At 47.1% G+C, this 18716-nt stretch overlaps 2 protein-coding genes across 4 annotated transcripts in view; one reads left to right on the top strand and one right to left on the bottom strand.

The window, feature by feature from the left end:
• The window catches only part of DOCK1 (dedicator of cytokinesis 1), a 493587-nt gene that overhangs the window by 230059 nt on the left and 244812 nt on the right, over nucleotides 1-18716 (top strand). The gene's annotated exons all lie outside the window — the stretch shown is intronic.
• INSYN2A (inhibitory synaptic factor 2A) overlaps nucleotides 1-18716 on the bottom strand; it is a 56799-nt gene that overhangs the window by 31731 nt on the left and 6352 nt on the right. Inside the window, exon 2 of the mRNA XM_028119988.2 lies at nucleotides 4033-5224. Within this exon, the coding sequence (XP_027975789.2) occupies nucleotides 4033-5219 (1187 nt within the window). The 5' untranslated portion in view covers nucleotides 5220-5224. The remainder of the gene's footprint in view (nucleotides 1-4032; nucleotides 5225-18716) is intronic.

The raw sequence follows: 18716 nt of genomic DNA, 5'->3' as shown, positions 1-18716 counted from the left end.
CACAGTGACCAAATGCTGCCCTCACTGCATGAAGCGAGCAATGTTAGTGATCTGCCCAAATGTTTTACAAGGGCCCGAAAGGCATGATTTTGAATACTTTTTGCACAGCTACCTCCTTATGGAATGCTTCCTCTGAAATGCTCACATTAGGACATGGCCTTTCCTTGAGGCCTACTGTGTGTTGCTTTCTGCGACTAGCTTTGCAGACATCGTCTTTAAGCTTCTAGTAGCCTTGTTTTGTATACGATGAAATTGGAGCTCCCTGAGATTCAGTAACTTCCCTAAGCTGAAAACACTCTGCCAAGGCCTTTTTGAAATTGACATAAGCAAATGAGATGAATGAATCGCATGAAAAATAATTTGGAAACTCCTGAATGTGGTTGGGGTTGGTGACCCCGGAATTCCCATGCACAAAACAACTCTTTCAATAGGCTTGTCTGACAGACTCAATATGCAGTTTGTCCAGACTCACTAGTGAAAGGAACTTCAAGAAATGTAAGTTGGCCCGTGGAACCTAGCCAAGTGCAAAGAGTATTGCCTTCCCTGGCTTTGTTCTAACATCCTACACCAGAGCAAGCCCATGGCCTCCCTGTGCAATGTGGGTGTAGAGGCAGAATCTGTCAGTGGGATTCAAAGTTGTGGGCTCCACAATGCACATAAGATGCCTGTCCTCACTGGGTCCCCTCCCAATGCAGGTAAATTCTTGACAGAGTAGGTTCTCCTTGCTTAATTAAGGGTAGAAGGTGAGCAGAGAAATTTTACCCAGCTTCTGAGCATTCTGTACTGTTGATGACTTTTTAAACTCTAGAATATTTTCCAAGGAAAACTGTACATATCTTTTTAACTTGGTCATGAAATTCTTTGTCATGTTACATAAGGACTATATAATAATCTGTGGAAAGTAGAGTAAGTTTTCCTGTTTTTTTTTTTTTTTTTGCCATGAGATGCAAGGGAAACACCTTATTCCCTGGCTCAGATGGGGTACATAAAGTAAGTCCTCCTTTAGAGTGACCATCCTGGGGCATGCCCATCAGGGGCACGGTCTGGTTCTTGGAGGGGCAGAATGGTCAAGTTTCAGGATTTTGTGAGCTGATTGAAATTGGCCATGGTAGCAATATTTACACCATGGAAATCAGCAAATGCTATCCACCCCCCACCAAACCAGTTGATAAAGATGTTCCAGCACACCTGTCTTCCACCCACCGCTCTGTGCTGGCCTCAGACACCCAGGAAAGGAGCTTGCCCCTTCTCTGCGCACCTGCGAGGCTCACATCCCCTCACATCCTGACATTGAAAAGTGGTGGAAATGGGAGCTTTGACCAAATTAATGGCCTCGGGCATTGGCAAGAGGGGCCACCTTTAGGGTGGCCTTGGGGTTTGAAACTACTTGACTCACTGTGATCTGAGTGCAGAGGGTTCAGAAACAGAGGTGAGAAGGCAGGCTCCGGGACGGATGGTGGATACGGGACTGCCTCTCTGCAGCGAGCTTGTCCGGAGCAGGCAGCAGCCGAACTAGGGATTGATTTTAAAGTCAGCTCACCGTTTGCCTTGATCTCTAGTGCTCAGTCCTGACACGGTTAGGAGCCAGGCACTGTGCCCCGTCTTGGGGAGCCCAGGCTGAAGGACTTCTTGTGACTACAGCAATGCTCTGTGTCCTGTGCAGTGACCAGTCATCACATTGGCTCTTGGGCACCTGAGATATTGCCCGTACAACTGAAGAACTGAATTTGCAACTGTAATTAATCTGAATTTGAATTTCATTAGCCACTGTGGCTGGTGGGTACTGCACTGGACCGAGCAGCTCAGGGCTTGTAGGAAGAATACTGATGGCAGCCTGTGTGCTGGGAGTGTGGAGGGTACATTCGTCACACTGGACTCAGATGTGGGGCTGCTAAGTGTTCCCCAAACCCCAGCATCTTTGACCAGCCAGACCAATCAATACTCATGCCACCGCAGATCTCAACCCATTCAGATGCACCTGGCACTGGGCTGACTACATTGGAGGGTCACTCCGCGTCCTCCTCTCCTTCCATCTGTAGGATGAATGATGATCTCCCACACTTCCACGTGAAGCAGTGGGGCACAGAGGGGCGTAGCCCTTGCCCCACATCCTTGGAGTCAGAATTCCCACCTAAAGATGTCTCAGTAAGTGCAGGAGCACTGTGTCGCCTGGCAGGGTTGCAGAGAACTCAGAGGATCCCATTTAAAACAAATCTCTACAGTTGTTCAAATAGTGTAAGGAGCCTGTAGCTCAACATGGTTCTCCTTTCCTGGGGTGTTCGTGGGTGTTCAGCCTTGGCAGGGTTTTAGTTCGGCACCTACCCTGGTGAGCATACACATTTATTTAGCATATGCGTTTGGCTTTATACCATTCAGTGACTTTTTTTTTTCCCCCAGCGAGTAATGTTGATGTCTTCCTATTTTGCTGTCTGATTTCAGTCACTACAAGCTATATCAAAGTCTGATTTGGTCCCTGTTTGGACTTTTAATTCTTCTGTGGGATTGTGGTCTCCTGATCGACCAATCCCTTGTAGACCCACCTGAGTGTGTTGTTCCGGGATGTGTACGTATTCAAGTCCAAATGACTGAAATGGGATGAAAATGGAAATGTACACCCAAGACTGAAAGAGGCCTTTTGAAAACATTCTGTAATGTTAGGTTACCACTGATGGCCAGCAGCTGAACACCACTGACTGGAAACGATACTCTGTATGGGGGGGTCGCGTTATTGGGGATCAACTCCTCTTGTAGATGGGCCACCTGCACTATGCTGGAGAAGCCGGAAACCAGGGTCCAGAGCCCGCAGCGGGCACCTTGCCTCTGGAGCCAGGGCCTAAGCCTCACTGGCTGCCTTGGACTGTGGAGACTGTTTCCTCCCCCTTGTCTGCAATACGCAAACACCGTATAACTGAACCACAGAAGTCCTCTTGAGGAAACTTCTGTTTACCGATGGTTTGCTGCCCTGACGATGCATTTCTTAGCTTCCCTTCGTACTGGCTGCTAGCTCACTTCACCAGGGGTAGGACCCCCAGGGTGGGGAACTAACCCCATGAGGTAGTAGGGCCCTCCCTCAGATCCCACCTCCAGATCATGGGCTGCTGCAGGGAACCCAGACAGTGTCAAGGGGAAATGGAAAACAGAAAACCTGGCAGTCAGGACGAAGGCCAGTAAGCCGTGTGCACTGTTTCGAGAAGCCTGGAACTAGAGTACTCCTGGCACCCTGGTTTCAGCAAAGCACACTGCCAGGCCCCCCTTGAGGGGCTCAAGGCTAGCATCCTACCATTAGGTCATTTGCTTTTAAATTTGCTGCTGCACAATTTTAAGTTCAAAAGATGGGAAACACAGTTTAGCCATCTGTTACCAAGGCTGGACGGTGTTGGCTGCCGACTGGAAATGTTCCGTCTGTAGCCCAGCTCCACAGATGAGACCCTCGGGAGGAAACGTACGGTCTCCTAATCACACACAGAGAGGGCTTGACTGAGGGTATGCATTGCTTCTAGGAGCTCCATGGCGGGACAGAGAAACACATCCTCTATTGTGCGAAACCTTGTACAGTCCTGAATATCTATGTCATTCTAATGATTTAATATAACCAAGTCAGCATCTGCTTTGCAGAATGCCATTTCAGTTCTTTCTTTTCTCTTCCAAAATATTCCTAAGAGGCGAGTGGTTTCTTACTTAGGTATTTTGGGCTGGCGTACCTATTATACTTCATATCCTAAACCTCTCGTCCTAGGGCATACAAAGTTAAGACCCATCAATTCATGCATTCAAAAGAGAGGTACAGGACTTGAATTCCAGGCCAGGCAGATGAATGCCAACCACCAAGTGAATCTTTACGGCGAGTATGCAGTGAAGCCTAGCCTTATAAAGTAAATTGGGACCCCACTGAGCTTGCGCTGCCCTCGGACTATCACCTGTTCACGGAAATGCTGGCATTAGTCTTGCTACGCATCTGGTCATTGGAGGCTACGGAGGGACCCTGGGGGTGGTGAGCCCGCCCAGCTTCATGAGAAACGTGGGCATACATACCCTTCCCGATGGGCCTCTCCTTTCTCCAACTCCTGAATGACCCCCAAGAGCACTTTGATGGTTTCTTGGCTGGAGCTGATCAGGTCCTCCATCACCTGCAGCTGTGCTTTCAGATCGACGACTTCCGTGTGAGGCACGATTTGTCGGCATTCTTCACCCACAGCGGCAGCCGTGGGACAAGGCTGGCTCTCCTCCCCCGGCGGGGCTCGAGTCTGTGGGGGCTGCTCGCTACATTCGGGGAACAGGCACTGCATCGGGGGCGAGCAGGCCGCCTCGGGGCCCTGGGGGCCCTGGAGCGCATTGAGACGCGAGGCTCTCCTCCGCTCCTGGTCGGCCGCTGGGCACAGGGGCCACTCGCTTGTGGCAGCAGAGTTTGACAAGGCAGCCTCGGGGGCCTTTGCGCTGGAGGCAGGTGCATAAACGGTGGCCACCTCGGTTTTAAATACGGTCCCGTGGGCCGACAGAGCGGCTTCCTCGGTGTCCGGTGTCGTCCTGTCGTGCTTTGCTTTTCCGTGCAGCTGGTAATCAGGCTCCTGGGAGGGAGGCCGGGCGGAGTTTTGGAGAGGCTCATTTCGGCAGCTGTGCACGTCAGGGTTTCTGCATGGCTCTGCACAGTTGACCCCGGCAGGCTGGTCCAGCGCGTTCATGTGTTCATCAGAGTGGAAAACCAAGGCTGCCGTCCTGTGCACCCGGCCGGCACCGCACGGCCGGGCCTCCTCCCCGGGTCCTTCCTCGAGCTTCTCCTTTGCATCCGCTGCAAACCCATTGTTTTGACTTTTAAAGGCATCCCCGGGGGGGATGCTTTTGAGATTGCCTTTCTTGCGGTCCAGAGGGAAGGTCTGGTAACACTTTTTCAGGTCTGGCGAGGTCTGCACGCCTGTGCTCTTGGTGACATTGGGGATGGACCTCCGAGCGGGCACGGTCATGTACTTGCGGTAGGCTGCCCTGTAGGACACGGGCTTGGCCTCCCGCTTCTCGCCCGGCTGTCCCGCCGAGAGCTGCGTGTCCCTCTGCTCATTCTGCGCCTCGCAGATATCCTTAAATCGCACCTGGAGGGCTTTATTCCGTTTTTTAATCTGCCGGTTGGGATCCAGGGCATACTTCATCTCCAGGGCCAGGCCGGCGGCAGGCTCCACCTCACTCTCTGATGTCGTGAGTACACATTTGCCGCTTTCCTTACTGACCATGATTCCTGCGTTCAGAAACATCAACACAGGCGTCAGTGAAATAGAAACACACATGCGAACCCACAGGCAGCACAAACTTCGAGCGAACGTTACTACTGCCTGCTTCCTAATTATTTTTAAACAGGTGAGGTTGGCCTTTATGTTAAGGAAAATCAGACAGGCGGAGAATTGCTGGTAGGCACAGCTTGAAATGCTTCTCAGATATTAAAGCCTGCTTGCTTTTCCATGTGGGATACACTCGTTTCTTTTGATAGTAATGCATGTTTCCCCATTAGACAAACCTGTTTTACTATATTCATCAAGAAGCCCAACGACGCTGCCTCTTCCGTTTTGCAAATTATCATTTCACATACACGTCCCCACTTCATAGGCAGATGGTTTTCCAAATGCATCTTACTCGGTTTGGGTTTTTACTAGTTTTTGAGGATGACGTGATTAATCTACTATTGGAATCCAAGAGAATTGCTGTTTTCTTATTGGTGATTCAAGGTCCTGATCAGATAAATATGGAGAGCCCTGCATGAGGGACTGAGATAAATGCATTTGTCTTAGCCATTACGGATGTCATGGGACAGCAGGGCATACGGCTCGATGGGAGGACTGGGAAGGATTACTCTTTGTGGTGTGGCTTGCTTCCAATGGGTTAACACTAGCCCTAGAGAGAACATGGGTTTCCCTGCATCCATCACTCTTTTCTTTGCATTCTATGGAGAGTGGTATTTGAAAATACTTTTTTTTAAAGAAATTATTCATTCTAGAATCAAGTTTTGTGTTTTGATCACAACCTCTGAAAATGAAAACAATGGTGGTTGTTTCAGTATTTAAATCCTGAAAGAAAATAAAATCACAAGGCTTTATGTTAATCATGCAAATTCATCTTGGGCTGAATTATTAAATGCATCTAAAAAGGTGCAGGTGGCCGATGATCCCCTCTGGGGAATACCAGTGGGGTAAATGCCTTCATTTTATCAGGCAGACTCACAGCTGCTCATTGCACGTGGAAGAATTGTCTTGCAGCCTGAACTTAAAGGAAGAAAATATAGTTATGTTGCTTGTGAGTTAGTGTTTGAGAAGAAAATAGTTAGATGGGAGGGACTGGGGTGTGCAGGGGCCTGGCATTGGAGCTCCCTGTCCAGAGAGGCAAGGTCACAGGCATGAGCTAGCTGAACAGGAACAGGCCCAGGCTGCACAGCCCAGTCCACCTGTTGACAGACCTTCGGGCTGTCCTGGGAGGAGCCCCTGGACCCAGGACTGAAACCTCCAGGAATACTTCTCTGGACTGCTACAAGGAACTGGGTGACTGGTGGCGGCCACTCCAGATGTCAGTGAGTGTGTGGGCCACCGGGAGCTCCGCTGATGTGTGAAGGCTGTACCTAACACCTTCAGTGCCATGCAGCCCATTTGAAGGAGCAAAGTGGGGTTCAGAGAGCTGATGTCACTTGTTAATATCACACAGCAAGTAGGACATACAGGCAGAAGCAGGATCCTGATCTCCCTGATGCCTGAGTTCATGCTGTTTCTCATAATGTCAGATGTCCAACAAACAGGCAAGACACCTCCCCATATCCTTAGTTCTTACTGGGTTAAGATTGCAGGCCAGTGGGCATGGTGGTCCGGTGAAGGAAAGAAGTGGGGAGAAGCCCAGAGCCCCCATATGAGAGTGTGTTCTAGAACTTCCTCTCCCTGCAGTCCAGGGACCCTGTTAACCTGGCCTCTTATCACAGGCCAGCATGGTGCTGGCGCTTTGCAAGTCTCCACTAGAGTTCCTGAACAAACGACTTAAGAGAGAACTGAATTATTTCATCACTTAATGCCATGACCATGAATGGGCAATCTTGTTGGAGGACAGCAATCAGCTCTGCAGAATTTGGTTTAGGTCAGAGGGCCAGGGTTTCTCAGCCTTGGCACTCCTGGCATTTTGGGCTGGCTGACCGTTTGCTCTCCTGTGCACGGAGAGTTTAACAGCATTCCAACTTCTACCTGCTAGATGTAAGGAGCATCCTCCCAGTGTGCCAGCTAGAAATGTCTCCAGACATTGCCAGATGGCCATGGGGGCGGGGGAGGGGCATAGCCATCCATGGGGAAGAACCACCACACTAGACCTTTCATCTTGGGTGGCTGGAGTGTGTCCCTGAAAGGGAAGGCCTAGGAGAGCAGAGCGAATGGCCAGGAATAGATGGTATGTCCAGGCACCCGGGGGCATGGGTGGTCGGGAAGGTGCCTGTTCTGAAGGGCTGATCTGGAAACGCCCCAGCTCTGTGCTGAGCCAGGAGGGAGCCCCATCCTCATGCCACTGTGTACAGCTGTGTGTCTGTCCTCTGACAAAAGAATTAGTCCCAATGGTCGCTCTCGTAGGTAGTCTGGAGAAGACAGAGAAGCAGACTTCTTTGGCTTTTAGAGCTTTCCTGGGTGCTGAGGATAGCTGGAGGCCTTTGTAATTTGGAACTGGAAACACTGGGCAGTTTTGGAGAGACCAGGAAAGGAAAGGAACAGACCGGAGCCATATCATCTCTTGGCTCTGTGTTGGGAGGACTAGATTCTGGAGAGTGGGTGAGATAGAACATGCCTGCTAAGGAGAGATAATATATTTATCTTTTACAGACACTTATCCCAACAGGTTAAAATGATGCACACAAAGGACGTGGTGTGGGGAGAGTATGGGGGACGTGGGGGCATAATGAGAAAATTAAATCTTAACTCTTGTCTCTTATAATCATTCTCGAACTGCCTTTGTTGTCCAGCTATGCCAGACGATATTGTGCCATCATTCTGCAGAAGACCTTCCTACCAAGGAAAATTTGAAAGGGAGAGCATTTTTACAAAAAGCAATTTACTAGTAATTTTTCAGCCTTTTCCCTGCCACTCCTGAAAAATGTGCGTCTGAATAAGTTTGTCCTACCATGCTATTCATCATCGCGATTTGCCAGGAACTGCACTGAAATAATTTTCTTACATCAGTCTGCTGGTTTGGAAAGATATTCTGAATCTTGGACTCAACCATCAAACTAATAAAACAAATCAGAAAAATTAATTGCCAGTGGCAAAATAATAATAATAAAGCAATTCTAAGCTCTTCTCTGTTTTACAGGGAGTTACTAAGTATATAAAAATCATTTTCTTATTAGTAAAAATGATGGTGATACTTAGAGGATTTTTTTTCCTCAGGGTAGTCTGCTGGTGAATTTGTTTTTCAAGTAGTAGAAAGTGAATTGTCCTCATTCCACTGATAAGGACGTCAAGGGATTCTTGTAGTTGACTTATTTGGACTTCAGATGGAGATCTGCGCTCCTTTTGGTGGCTGGGTGGCATTTTCTAAAACTGTAGAATGGAATTTTCCTGGACATTAGGAATTACTTTCCTATTAAATGGTTATACCTTTCCAGGGTATTCACTTACTGTTTATTGGGGTAGGGTGGGGGCTGGTAGTGATTATTAAGAAAATGGTTTTGTCATGAAAGGAAATGGGTATTCTAACAGAAGAGGTCCCACAAGTCGAACCTTCCGGCTCCCTTCATTCATCCATCATCCCTTCACGCATTCATTCAGCAAATGAGTGTGCATATGTTACAGTGTGATGTCAACGTGCAGTCCATACGTACTTCTGTTCCTCACCAAATGCCAGCGTCCTTGGCGCTGCACTTGGCTTTCCTCCTTGACCCCCAGGACAGCCTCACAGGGGAGGCACTCTTGCCAGCCTCAAGCTGCAGATCGAGAAATTGAGGCTCCAGATTTTTTTTTTTTTTTTTTTTGTAATTTGCTGGGAGTCACGCAGCTCAAGGGCCACTCCCTGCATCCCTCTAAATCCCAGGCACTGAACCCCTCCCTTGCCCAGGGAAATCTGTAGCCTGCAGGCTGTGCCCTGTAATGAACGTCAGAAGGCATCCAATGCTGGAACTCGTCTGAGCAATTTCCTTCGCCTGTTTGTCACGAGGTATCTGGGTGCAGGTTATGCAGAGCACCTGGGCATAGACTTAGTGAGGGCTGTTGGGAGTGCTGGACCCCTCCGGAAGCCACAGTGGCATTTTCGGGGACAGCTCGCCTTGGCCTTGTCACCTCCGAGGACCATGGGCTCTGGTTCTTGGAGTTAATCTCTTGGCTCCAAAGCAGCAGGAGTTCATAAAGTTTATTTTTCATACGAAAATGGTGTTTTGGAATTCATTGGACTGTGCCGTCTTGAGGTGAATCTGGCGAGTCATGGTGGAGTGCGTCTGGCTTGGGGAGAGCTGGTGTCGAGGAGCTGTTTGAATGCAAATGTCTTAATTACCCTCCAATTAAAGTGTATAATCAAATGTGAGTTGTAAATATATAAATGCTGTATTTTTAGATTAGTGATGGAGAGTCCTCTCTGCGTGCTGCTTTAAATTAATAGCTTATATAAAAATGTTCTTTCCAGCTTAAAGGAGTGAAAAATGGAAGCAACTAAATACCCAACAATAGGTAAACGGTTAAGTAAATGATGGTGTACATACATCCAGTGTGGCCATTAAAATGATAATTATAAAGATTATTTAGTATCATAGAAAAATACTTAGGAAATCATGTTAAGTGAAAGAAAGCAGTCTCCCAAATTGTATTGGAAGAAAATGAACCCACATGGTCATCATTGTGGTATTAAGATAGTGCTTTTTGGGAGATTTATCTTCCCTTCTGTTTTCCGGTTTTTGTTGGGGGAGCTGCGATATTATTGTTTGCCAATTAAAAAAAAACCACAGGGCAAAGTCAGGTCATGCCTTAGGCAGGATGACAGATCAGGCCGCTAGAAAGTATAAACACTTGGATCAGAAGAAGAAAAACCCAGAAATGATTAGATTTGGGTACACGCCATCTCCCAAAGGTCATCTTTTATTGTTTTGAGGACACTTTGAATAAAGAAAGAAAATGAATTTCAGAGGGTTGATGGTGTTTGCGTGTGTAGCATATATGCCGACATGTACGTGTCTTTGTGTACACACATGTACATACATGTGCACCAGGGGCTTAGGAGAAGGGCTGTTTAGTCGAAGATGTCAGTACATGAGCAAACTCACTACTGGGAGGAGATCTGCCATCTGTTTTAATTAGAAATAAAATGGATGTGACGTATCCTCTGCATTTTCTGAAGTGATCCGGGATCTCCACAGCTGACAGGAGACTCACTGGATGAGCTCCATTCTTAACGTGTCTGCACGACTGAGGGGTTTCCGGTTTGGCCCCTGTGCCATGGTATACGTGGCATGGTGCAGCTGACTGACCGTGGGGGCTGGTGAGGGTGCTGGCCTTGCCAAGACACCCCCTAGTGTCCCATCAGTCAGGGGAGAGAGCAGAAGAGCTAGGCAGGCAATCCGATGAGTCAGGAAGGGGACTGTATGATATTATTGGTTTTTCTAGCGGCTTTCCCACTGTTGAGACACCTTGGAGTCACAGATGCTGGCTGGAATTCAAAATTAATTGGGTCAGCATTTTATTCCATATGCTGAGGGAATGCCTGGGCATTAGGCTAGTCGGGACGGGGGTGGGGGGCGGACAGTGAACCTACCCTTCTTTATTAATATTCAGCTTCCCGGAGGGAGAGGAAAGGAAGACAGCATCTCACCCATCAAATGAACTCATTTGTGTTGTGAAACAGTTAACTTTAAGGCCTATTTTATAGGCGCTGATTAATTCTTCCAAAATGGAAGTCCTCCCTTCCTCAGGGCAAAGCTAACTGCTATAGATTTTGGACTGTGCCTTAGTTAGATTCATTATCCCGTTTAATTTCCTTTAATACACTGAAATGATATTTTTCCAGACGTTTGTTCACTTCTTCAAAGGTCACTGATTCAAGAGGACTGGAATGGGGTAACGAAATGAAAACACACACCCCTCTGAGATTGAGCACCGAGGGAGGAGGCTGCTTCCATCCTGCTGCGGTGTGGGAGGAAACACGGCCAAGTCATGCCCAGTTCCCTTGATTTGTGGAAGACTGCAGTCAGGCCTCCATCATTAAGAACGGATGAGCGTCCAGTCAGAAGTAGGGAAAAGGGGCATTCGTGGAGTTTTGATGCAGGCTTGAGGCAGAAGAAAAACCACCCTAGGTGCCCCCTCCCCCCTGTTCATGCATATCCGTGATTTCAGAAAACACATTGCCACCAACAGAAAACCTACTGTCGATTACTTCAGCCCCATAGTGTAAATCACTTTTGCCGCACAGACTCACACTGGCCTGTTTCTAATGAGTGGGGAACCATCTAACGAGGGGAAGTGAACCAGCCACGTTATACACGGATGCTTGGGGTTTGGTGTTGAGGTTTAGAGAAACGAGAAAATGGCCCTCTTCAACAAACCAGATTTCCTTCTTTGTTTCACTATTTACTTAGTTCTTTGATCTTAAGCTTATACTGATGTTAACCTCGGCTTATCCTCTGTCCAAATGGAATCTAAACGAGTAGAAATGAATTAGCAAAATTTTCTGATGTTGGCGAAAATCAACTGGGATAAATGCCTCCTCCAAGTGAGATGTTACATCAGCGTAGGAAACGACTTTTATTTGCGGCAGTTAGCTTTGCAAACTAATAATGGCCATGGAGAGTCCAGAAAAACTGGTTCCAGCAACCCACCAAAATCATACGTAAGATTAGTAAAAGGGACTAATTTCCCTGCTCCTCTCTCCTCCCCAGGAGGCAGGACAGCTAGAAAAGATGTTAAATGTGAGCGCTCTTGCTTTGAATGTAGCTCATAGGTACGTAGAGATTATTGTAGCAAATGTCCCACCTACTCTACTTCCTGGATGGTTCGCAGTAATTAAGCAACAACCGGCTGGTAGTTTGGAGCCCAGCGCTAGGAAGCTGGAGTTGATAGGCTGTGGAAGAGGTGGCCTCCCCTTACTTAGGCTTTATGGGATTCTCGAATGAAAACATGTACATTGCGGAATGTTTTGCTTTACTGATTATGACGAATCTGTATGTTTTTTTTACTAAACGGCATGTTTTCACTCATGATATATCTATCCTTGAGCTAAAACTAGAACATTGATTTTTCCAAAAACTAACTGTCAAAAGAGTCTATGTTTTCCCTGCTGTTTCTCGAAGTCGAATCTCAGGATACCATTTGGGAACACCCAGGGCGGGATTTCTGCGTGGAGGTAACCAGTCACTGCAATTGCAATGATTTAGAGTTGAAGATGCAATCTGCCTTTCTGGCAAGACTATGTGAGGGCCCATCGATTACCATCAAAATGGACCCCCCTTGTATTTTTCACTATAGTGCATCTCCTGCATTTCCTTGGTCTAACCAAACCATAGACTTTGCAAGGTCTTGAGTTTACTGCAGAGGTAGCAAAGCCAGGAAAGACGGGGAGAAATGAGCATTTCCTATAATCAGCTTCTATTTATAAGTGGAGAGCAAAACATAGAAAAATGACGGCCCCAGGAGCCTCAGTACAGAATCCTAACAAGAGGCCATGGGCCATGACCTGAGACCCTGAGGTGGACTGTACTCAACCCAGAAACATAGAGCTGCTGTGCTCCCATTGGCCACGCATGGAGCAAGGGCAGCCGCGATTACATGCACGACTGAACTTGGCTTGCAGTGGGGTACAGAGACCCATGCCCCAGCTTAGGATGGTGGAGAGTCCCTCGCTCTCTGTTGTTAGGGCGCCCTAGCGGGTGCTGGCAATACTTTATCTGATTTATTCTCTAGTTTAATTCTTCAAAGCCAGTCTTCTCTAGGTCTCACTGGTTTTTGTTTTTCCTTCCTATTGCTTTACCTCTTGGCTTCTTCTTTTCTGTTCCCACTGCTCCCACCCTGACCTTGGCATTCTCACATCCCCTGCCCTCAGCTCTCCATCCCTCATCCTGCAGGTCCTGCTCGTCCAGGCTTCAAGTTCCTGCTCTGTCTCTAGAACATGCCATGGTCGATCCCTGCTTTGGATCTTCAGTTCCCGTGGTCCATGTTCTAGGACCATGGCCCTAGCCTCTTCTCCCTGGGTGGCCTCTGTGATAGTCCAGGTCTACTCCAGTCCTCCTACTGCCTTCACTGACATGAAGAAAAGCACCCGTGTGTCTGGGCTGACCTGGCACCATACCAGGTGCTGGGGGAAAAACATGCATCTCTGGATCGCACCAGCCCACTGCGCCTCCCCGGCGGACTCGGAAGAGCAGGCCTAATGCAGGAGCCAGTCTTCTTTGATGTGCGTCAGTTCTCTCTGTACACAAATACAAGTGATTATAGATGAGGTCTCTCGAAGCACCTCCTTTCTCCTGAACTTGGTCAGCTTTGATGCTTGCTAATTGGTGTAAGAATACAATGATATATATATCACAGTACCCTCACAGCTGGGGCCTTACCCATGGACCCATGGTATTTTTAGAAGGCGTACGATGGGTGTACCATATTCGCGGTGTCCAAGGATTCTTTCTGTGTTACCTGGATCTTTGGATTAGGGGGAATGTGGCTGTTTCCTGAAATGTGGGTAGGAATCAGATGAATGGAAGGGAGAGGGGTATGGTTTTCTGAGGTTAATAAGTAAAACCATGTCCAGAGATTCTGATCTTGTGAATCTTGGCATAACTATCTTGAGTTTGAGTGTTACAGAGTATTACCTTAAACTTTTTTTCTGTGCTTATGGAAGAGAAAGAGATGACCCACACACTCACAAAAATGAGTATATGGTTCAGAAATGGTGTATACAGCTGACCTATGAACAACATGAGGCTTAGGAATGCTAAACCCTGCATAGTCAAAAATGTGCATATAGGGGCGCCTGGGTGGCTCAGTCGTTAAGCGTCTGCCTTCGGCTCAGGTCATGATCCCAGGGTCCTGGGATCGAGCCCCACATCGGGCTCCCTCCTCGGCGGGAGGCCTGCTTCTCCCTCTCCCACGCCCCCCTGCTTGTGTTTCCTCTCTTGCTGTGTCTCTGTCAAATAAATAAAATCTTTAAAAAAAAAAAATGTGCATATAACTTTTAACTCCCTCAAAACTTAACTACTCATAGCCTTCTGTTGACCAGAAGCCTTACCGATAATGTCGAAAACACATCTTGTATGTTATATATATTATATACTATATTATTACAATAAAGCAAGCTGGAGAAAGGAAATTATAAGAGAAAAAAATACATTAACAGTACTGGAGTGAAAAACAAAACCCAAGCACTCGCCTATAAATGGACTTGCACAGCTCAAATCCACGTTGTTCAAGGGCCAACTGTATATTTAATCATGCAGTATGGTGGGGCCCTTATGACATCTGGGTTGTAGCAGACAGGACTTGCTGGGGAGTACCAGTCCATCAGGTCTTATATTATCCAGCTCTGTGCTCGAGAGTGGGACGTGGTAGGGGCAAAATTCACAAAGAATTTAATGCAAAAACTTCAAGAGCTTGGAATGACAAAAACATTTTAAAGTGTGGAGTCTGCTAATCTCGCCTTCTAATTGGACTCTGGTTTTTGCTATAGAGAAGGAGCCATTGACCTGCGGGTGGGGTGGAGCTGGGCCGGGGGCGGGGGTGGGCAGCAGAATCCATGGAGGGTCTGGAGCACGCTGGTGAGTCCGGTTACTTCAGGGGGAAGTGTTCGGCGCACGGCTTTTGAATAAATCAGTTAACTTTCGTTTCTCTTTACTTTGAATTGAGTACATGCTATCTAAAATTATAAATAAGATCAATACTTAGAATTCTACATTATGTCTTGTTCGTGATGAACATAGAGAAGAAGGAAAAGGGGAATGGAGAAATATGAAGAACTAGAGAGCAAGGGGAATGGGAGGGTGAGAACCACACAGACAGACACAGGAGAGGAAGGGTGGTCCTTAAGAAAGTTAGTTGCCGTAAATTGCATCACATCCTGCTTGCTGTTACTTACTTAGAGCCCCTGCTGTCAGCTTTTGGGTTCTCTAAGGGCTGTTGGAGCAGCCCCTTCTGATCCTATCCAGAATGGAGCCTGACAGCTCATCAGGGCTAGGACAGGCCTCCGAGGCAGGACATCATATGGCTTCATGCTCTAGGAAGCCCCCAACTCAGTAAGGGCACGTATTACATTTAATGAGTAATCCTGTTTTAAGTTTATATTTCTGTGTTCTCCTTCTACATTTTAATCTCTCCAGTACCTCCTTGGATCGGATGGCCCCTTCCTTCACCAGGAGTGTGGGAAAAGCAGTGAAAGGCCAATGGGAACGGATGTGTAGGTTCATGAAGAGAAGTTAGCAGCACAGTGAATAAGCAATACCGATGATCAGGAAGTGAGTCTCTGCGTACATGAGAACCCTAAAAGTACTTTTCTAAAGGAAAACTTAAATCTTTCCAAAACCTGAAGTGACCCCTCTAGGCCTTGGCCTTCTTGAAGCTGTGGGCAGGAGCATATAGGTGTTAAAGAAGTGGAACATTTTACAAGTTTTGGTTTCTTTGTTTTGTTTTTTTCTTTCAAAGCATTTCCAGTTATGTAGGAGAAGAGACTCTGGAGGGACGTACCTGGAAGCAGGGAGATGTGATCTTCTTGAGGGACTCTACCCTTGAGCCTGGCTTTCTAGAAAACATAGATTAGTCCCCACCCCAGTCCAGGTCAGTCAGAATTTCTGGGGATGGAAACAGGGAGACAGGACGGCAGAGATCAGTGTAATAATTCATCCATGCTAAAGAACCACTAGGCACCCCTCATTCTCTTCTCTTTTCTCCTGTATTGCTAAAGCAGAGAGTAATACGTGGTACAGAAAGGTACCCATAAATATTTATTGAATGAAGGGAAGAATGAGTGATCTCCCAGGGGGGCAAGGAGGGCCCCTTCTATTTTGTGCAGAATGAACCTGGGGCTCAGCCAAGTGTTGGCCTGATCACCACCACTGCCCAGGCCGTGGTCAGCACGGGGGCCTTTTCCATGGCCATGCTTGTGGGGCCGCACTGGGGGTAGATTCACATTCTACAGAGGGACAGTTAGTGACCAGTCATTGTCAGTGTTTCAAATACAGGTTTTTTTGCTTTGTTTTGTTTTTTTGTTTTTTTGCCATGTGGACTGATTATTGGATGGCAGAGTCCAAATAAATTGTCACCTGGCAGGTTAATAGCAGCAAGACCAGAAATAGTAAGGCATCTTCACACCTTTGTTCTTTGGATGTTTCTGCTGTGGGATGCAAGATATCTAGAATTCTGTCCCTTCCTAGGAGTTCTGTGGCTGGGGGCAGCTCTTCTGAACCAATGGATCTGGGGTTTGAGATCAGTTACTAGTACATTGCCAGTCTTTTCAGAGGATGATTACTTCTGGGTTTTCCATGTAGGATTTTATCAGCTGGTGAGTGGGGGTGGGTTGGGTACTCAAGATGACCTGTTTGGCATTGTCACCCTCTGTAGGCTTTTCTGGACATATCAATTCCTGGTGGCACAGTCTCATACGATCCTTAAGAACTGCAGTGCAGAGATGGACTGCCTGATTTTGGGTTCTGGCCCTTCCTTGGCTTAGCCCAGAATCTGGAGCTCGTTATATAGTCTGGGGGGCGGGGGATGAAGGTAAAGAGCTGATCCTTCTGTGGTGCTTGGCACAGCTTGGGTGCCATCTCGCACTCTATGTGTGTTCTCACACTGCAGTCTCCAAACACCCTGTGAAGGAGAGGGTGCCATTTTTTATGAAGGGGGGAAATCGAGGCACCGATAGGCGAGTCCGTGCCCATGGCCACACAGACAGCGCCTGGCTGAACTGGGCGTGCACATGTAGGCGGCGTCGCTTGGATGCTGTTCTCACCGCTCTGATCTGTGACGAGGGCACGGGAGGTCGGTGCCTTGAAAACCCTCAGTTTGTGGTCCTGCTGGAGACAAAGGGCATGCTCACGAGGACAGGCATGCTTAGAACATGTTCTGTGTGTGGATGACACTGGATACAATATGTTCCTGGATGGAAACATGCTTGAAAACCGGCTGGCAGGTTTCAACCTTGAATGGCCAGTTAAGAGTATACAGTTGTCCTAGGTTTTTACTTAAAGCTGGGCATGCCCTTGGTCATTCTCACTGAGTCTTCAGGTCTAGACTTAGAACTGGTGCTTCGATGTGGAAGTTAATGATCATTAGGTGTGACTTGAGAGCCTAGAGCCCTGGACGACAGAGTCCATTCTCCACCACTCACTCAGCAGCTGACCTTGCGCCATGGAGCAGTGTGCTGGCCCCTCACACTCCCCCTGCCCAGTAAGACCAGGTGGTGTTTTCATAGACCCAGTGTTGCAACCATGTGATAAATTCCATCATTCAGCCTCACCCTGGGTATTTTTGGAACATTAGCAAATCTGATAGACATGATAAATAAAGTGGAGATACACTTAAAGGAGAGTTAACTTCATATGTGGAGGCAAATATAAATAGCAAGAACAAAGCAACTTAAGCAAGGTTGGAAACCACTTCTGTTAAAGCCACTGCGCTGACAACTACCATTAAAACAAACACACGCAGCGAGTGATCGAGAAAAAAAGCAGTTACCATTGGGCTCTTCAATGATCAGAAAAGTCAAATGAAAAATATGGTTGGAAAGTTGAGGAACTTTTCCTTTTCAGCATTTTTTAAATTTCAAATTCTCTACAGTTGCATGTGGCATGCGCTTTTCTGGAGACTGATTCCTGTCCACGCTTCTCTGAGCTATGTGAGTCTCATGAGCATGATTAACAGGAAACTGGTCATTTGTGCCATGTGATTTCAACAAAGAAAAAAGACAAAGAGCAAGTCTTTATGCACCACTGTGGTATTGATAAACAAGAAGTGATAAATTGATGAGCCTGCCCCAAAGATCAATGGAGTTGATGTCATGATGTCAAATTGAGTTGTGAGGTCAAGGACGAGAGGCAGACAGATGTCTTCTGGACATCTGGAGTTGACCCAGTGAACCCTCCAGTATTTTGGTAAAGCTCTAGTGAAAATTCCTTCCAACCAAAAATGTCAGCATTTGGGATATAAGAGTGTTGAATCTGTCTGACTGAGGCAAGGTACAATGTCTCATTTCTCGTTTGTTTCTTTTACTCTAATACTAGGCCATTAAACTCAAAGACATTCTTACGTTATAGACTCAACTTCTACCCAAGTGAATTTTTACCAAAGAAAAATCTAAGGCTAAGTTTGATGGCAGAAAAAACCCAAATCTTGGGGCGCCTGGGTGGCTCAGGTCATGATCCTGGAGTCCAGGGATTGAGTCCCACATCGGGCTCCTTCCTCGGCGGGAGTCTGCTTCGCCCTCTGACCTTCTTCCCTCTCATGCTCTCTCTCTACCATTCTCTCTCTCTCTCTCTCAATAAATAAATAAAAATCTTAAAAAAAAAAAAGAAAAAACCCAAATTCTCTGATACCTTTTTCTTTTGTCACCACCGTCTGGCCACACGTAAGGACTGTTCATTTCTAGAAGCAGGCTTCCTTTTTACCACCTTCTTAGGTGTTTCCTCTCAATTTCTGCTACAAAAAAGGTACAACTTGAAGTGGAAGAGAAGAATTATTGTCCAATCTGGATTCCCTGAATTTCTAGCAAAATCATTGACTAGGTTTATTGCTCATGGCCTCATTAAGTATTTATTAAGCATCTGT

This window comes from Eumetopias jubatus, unplaced genomic scaffold (assembly GCF_037043125.1).
Source record: "Eumetopias jubatus isolate StellerSeaLion01/CBP00866 unplaced genomic scaffold, mEumJub1_p1.0 scaffold_17, whole genome shotgun sequence".
In the NCBI taxonomy this organism is placed as follows: domain Eukaryota; kingdom Metazoa; phylum Chordata; class Mammalia; order Carnivora; family Otariidae; genus Eumetopias; species Eumetopias jubatus.
Note: the sequence above shows the minus strand (reverse complement) of the source record. Positions and strands in the feature narration are given on the sequence as shown.